Source organism: Anopheles cruzii, unplaced genomic scaffold (genome assembly GCF_943734635.1).
Source record: "Anopheles cruzii unplaced genomic scaffold, idAnoCruzAS_RS32_06 scaffold01540_ctg1, whole genome shotgun sequence".
NCBI classification, from domain to species: Eukaryota; Metazoa; Arthropoda; class Insecta; order Diptera; family Culicidae; genus Anopheles; species Anopheles cruzii.
In genome coordinates, this window is record NW_026455125.1 from 1 (window position 1) to 4,962 (window position 4,962).

At 47.4% G+C, this 4,962-nt stretch overlaps 1 protein-coding gene across 1 annotated transcript; it reads right to left on the bottom strand.

The window, feature by feature from the left end:
- Positions 1-1,775: 1,775 nt before the first annotated feature.
- On the bottom strand, positions 1,776-2,597 carry LOC128276543 (uncharacterized). The gene has a single exon (XM_053015000.1). The coding sequence runs from the start codon at positions 2,595-2,597 to the stop codon at positions 1,776-1,778; it is 822 nt and encodes a 273-aa protein (XP_052870960.1).
- Between the last annotated feature and the right edge of the window lie 2,365 nt (positions 2,598-4,962).

A 4,962-nucleotide genomic window follows, 5' to 3' on the forward strand; every position in this document is an offset into this window, starting at 1 on the left:
CCTCTGCTCGTCGTTCCATGCCTCCTGAAGCACGGTGAGGATCCTCTGTGGTCGAATGCCCTCTCCTGAACCCGAACTGATTCTGTGATAGACGCGGGCCCTCCGGGTGGTCCTCCAACCAGTTGTTGAGGCGATCCAATATTATGCGCTCAAACGCTTTAGCGACAGAGTTAAGCATGCATAATGGCCTATACGACGACGGTAGGCCAGGTGGTTTGCCAGGTTTGTTGAGCAATACCAACCGCTGAGTCTTCCACTGGGTGGGGAATGTTCCCCGATCAAGTAGCCGTTGGAACAGCCGCCGAAAGACTTCCGGGTAGAGTGCCATCGCCGTCTTGACCGCGTAATTTGGCAGCCCATCCGGGCCAGGGGCCTTTTTGGCCGGCAGGCGTTGGCTCGCAATACGCAGGATGTCTTCATTGGTTACACGGCGGATGGGTGCGTCTTCATCCCTGACTCGTCTAGTTGGCCATGTGATCAGCGGGTGCTGTGGGAACAGGTGTCTCACGATGCCATCCAGCATTTCTGGATCGGTAATCGGCGGGCTTCGCTTCCCTTGGAGCCTCGATCTGACCAACCTGTATGCGTTACCGTACAGATTGTCAGCCGCTGAGTTCGCCAAATCCACTGCGCAGATCTTCTTGCGTTGAGCGCTCTCTTCTTCCATTGCTCGTATGGACTGTTGGTATGCGATGTTGGCTTCTTCGAACTCTGGTGTAGTTTTGAAACCTTCCATGACTCTTTTCGCGTGATTGGAAGCCACACGAAGATCGGTCATTTTGGTAGTCCACCAATAAAGTGACCTACGCGGGCCAGGTTTGCTGCTGCGTCGTGGCATGGTGGCGTCACATGCTTTGGTAATCTGTCTGGTCAGCTCTTGTATGTCTCCGGTTTTGATGTCCTCAAACCGCTGCGCTGCGAGCGAGTGGAGAAAGAGCTGGACCGGTATACATTTGGGTGAAACAGATGAGGATCAAACTTGCATGTCGGTGGACTAATCGGATAATCCTCTTCGAAAATCATAACCATTTTGTACAGACCTCCTTCCCATGATGTCTGAAATCACAAAACAATGGAAACATTTGTTCCGGCATTGAAAGAAGAAGAGTAAGATTTTAGGCCATTAAGGCCGGTTAAATTATGGCTTTTATCTACGACTTACATCCTTTTTCCCCGGAATAGCACATTCCCACTTCAGGAAATTTAGACTTCCATCAACTTCCAAGAAAGTAGGTTGCCTTTGGTTTCGATATAGTGTGTCACCGAATGTCGTACTGGTGCGTTGTAGTCTGGTGGTTCTAGCAGTGATGGGTATCGCTTTAATATTGCGTTGAATTCATTGTCTTCCATCCTGCTGTTTTTTGGTGAGGGCGTATCTACCATTGCGATCGTGCCCAGCGTATTGAGATGGGTGGTCGCGTCGATTAACTTTCGTTTGCTAAGATCCACCAATATTTTGTTCTTGAACAAGAAATCTGCTCCTAAAATGGGTCTATTAACGGCGGCTATAATGAAAACGTGTCGGAACACTCTCCTCAATCCCAGACTTACGCTAAGCAGCTTTGTACCAAACGTTTTAATGGTACTTCCGTTGGCTGCTGTGAGTGTTGTGTCTGTTGGTGTGGAGGTTCCCTTTGCCATGTGGTGTGGAATGACGGATACATCAGCTCCCGTATCAACTAAAAAGGTAAGTTTGGTTATGTCGTCGTTGATGAATAGACGAGCGGTGAAGCTGTGCGATGCTCGCGGAGTGTCCGTCCCGATCCTCGAGCAGTTTAGTTTTTTTGGTCGTCATCGGTTGTAAAGTTGCACGGCTGGATACATTTTTTGGCGTTTTTCCCGAAGCGGTAATGATACCAGCACGTTGCATATTGACGCTGTCTCGACCCTGATCTGCTTGGCGATCGATCTCCCTGGAACTCGCCTCGCGACCGTGAGTTGCTTCTTCCGCGTGTGTTCAGCCCTTTCAGCATCTCGCGCAGTTCGCCGATTTCCCGTCGCATTTCACTTAGCTCGCTGTTGTTGTTCTGCTCCACCTGTGCGATGCCGTTGCTTTGCGTGCACTCCCATAGGCGGTCCGCGATCTTCAGCTGTTCGGCGTGCTCCTTGGTGTCCACTGCGATCAGCGCTATCTCAATTTGTTTCGGCAGTCTCGACTTCCACAGTTTCTGGATTAGGTTCACTGACAGGTCGGTCGAGTATCCCGCTAGTTGCACCATGTGCCGAAAGAAATCGGAAGGCGTTCTGTCGCCGATCTCAACGTGGTACAGCAGTTTCGACAGCCTGGTTTCTTCGCTCGATGAAAGGCGAGCAAGGATTTGCTCTTTCAGGTGGGTGTACGGCTGTTCCGGGTGCGGTGCTTTGATTATGTCCAGCACCTTCGCCAAGGTCTCTTTCGGTAGCGCGCTTATAAGGTACGAGTAGCGCGTGCGTTCCTGCGTTACTCGTGATATCTCAAACTCAGCCTCTGCTTGTACAAACCAGACTTCTGGCACTTCTTCCCAAAACGATGGAAGTTTGGTTGAAATTTTTTCCACTGCTGGGAAAAAGTTTGATGCCGCCGATGACGTTTCTGTTTCGTTGGTTTTAAGCGACATGGCGGATCCTGCCAGTCAGTGACCTTGCTGCGAATTTGCGATGGCGGCCGCTGTGGCGCGTGCTGACGTGTCGTCGTTCTCGCTGTATGCGCCACGCGGGAGCTCCGCTTGATGCTTGTCTTTGCTAGTCACACAGGTTCACTTTTATGCTCAGTAGCTTATTCAATGTGCAAAGCAAAATATGATAACTTTTTACGGTCAGACCACGCATCGGCAGGTTCTTTGTCACCGGGTGCTGGATTTTGTGTTCTCTCTGGGGTCACCAATGTAATGTCTCGTGCCGTTGACTTAGCACGATAGTGTTACTTTATTTACATTTACAAGCTGATTGACGGGTACTGACTTTATTCACAATCTAGGCGAGACTGACTCGCTACGTGCGCGATCACGTTCTAACCGTGCTCGTACCGGCCGCGTACCGGCACGCACACTAGCGCAACGTTGTCAGGAATAGTTGACGGTTGACTACTGCCGCCACCTATACTAGCGCCTTACTGCTGCCGCACCTACACTACTGCTGCCGGCACCTACAGTATCGCCTTGCTGCTGATACCACCACATTGTAAATAGAACAAGCAACTCTGAATACTTCTTTCTCTGTTAAATCCATATGTGATAACTTAATACATCGAAAAATTTCGGCAAGTGTCGAATTAAATCTCTCGACCGTACCATTGCTTGTGCTATGGTTGGGAGGGATAAAGAATGTTTTGATGTTTAAGCTTTCCAAAAGTGATCTGATTTCAATGGACTTAAATGTTGGTTCGTTATTGGCAATAATCAAATTTGGGGATCAATAGATAGAGAAAAACTTCCCCAGTCCTTTTCGTACGTCTTGGATATTTCTAGATTTAATAGGAATTATTGTTCTGAATCTGAAGAATTTATCTACAAATGATTGTTTAATGAAATTTAATTGTTTAATAAAAATGTATAAATGAACTATATCCAGAGGTTGTTTTGCATCGGGGGTAAGACCCAATTTGATTTTGTATGGATGGCGATCATATTTGTTTTGATTACAGATGCGGCATAGTTTTATGAACTGTTGTATTTTTTTTTATTCATTTTGGGAAAAAAATAATTGTTTGAGATACGCTTATTGTTTTCCCAAATGCCGCGGTGTCCAATTTCGTGAGTTTTCTCAATTACTTGGTTTTGTTCTTCTGCTGACTGCAGATCTATTACTTTCTTTTTTGTAAGGAAAACTTTGAATGTTTACTCTCTACTGAAATATTTTTTGTAAGTGTTTTGAACTACCCCCATTAAATTTTCAGGACATAAAATACAATTCGATCTCTTGACATCTATAAACTCTTTAAACATGTTTATGAGATACGTTTCATCAAATGTTAATTTTATAATCGTTCGCCTGAAGTTTCGTGGGAATATTTCTTCACATTTTTCTTCTTCATTGGGGCCTATATTCAGTTCGATTTGATTACTAAAAGCGTTTAATGGTAATTCGGTACACGAGATGAATACAGAATCGTCAGTATCTGCGGAATGCGCTGTTGCTCCTGTGGAAGAAGAAGAATCTTCTTCCGCGCTATTTGCATTCAAATTTTGTCTTATTCTTGAAAGACTGTCTGCAACAACATTCTGTTTTCCAGATCTGTATTTAATCTCGTAGTTGAATTCCTCTAAATAGAGGCGCCAATGAATAAGCCTCGTGTTAGTGTCTTTGAGGTTAAGGCTGTGCGTTAGGGGTTTATGATCAGTGTATAAAGTGAATTTTCTACCATAAAGGTATGGGCGAAAATATTTGCAAGCCCACACAATAGCAAGTAATTCTTTTTCTATTGCGGAGTAATTTTCTTCGGACTTATTCAAAGTTCTGGAAGCAAATGCGACAGGTTTATCGCTGCCTATTTTCCCTTGTGATAGCACAGCTTCGGGGACTCTCTCGGGACTCAGCGACGCCGGCCGGGGACTCTCTCGGGGGTAGGTCTCGCGACGACCCCAAATCGACGCCACTGCGATCGCAACCGCCGCGCTATGGAGCCGCTGACGTTGCTTGTTCGTAACATTCTCCCCGCAGTGAAGCGCGGGCTTGCGCTTCACTCCGTTCATCCAGCGGCTCCACCGGATGTGCTTCGTCGGGCGGTGCCACGTCCAGGATCGCGATTTTGGTGGTTGGCCGTTCCAGAAGTCCGGCTCCCGTCTGTATGGTTGCCCGTCGCACCTGTCCGTCCTTGGCACGAACGACCTTGATGATCCGGCCACTGGGCCAATAGTTCCTTGGGTGGTTGTTGTCCGCAACCAAGGCTAGCGCGCCTACTTCGATTGGTTTGACGAGGGCGATTGGGGGTCTACTGCCGTTGGAAGTCCCTAAAAGAAAGTGGTTAGGGGTCAAGGGAGGCTC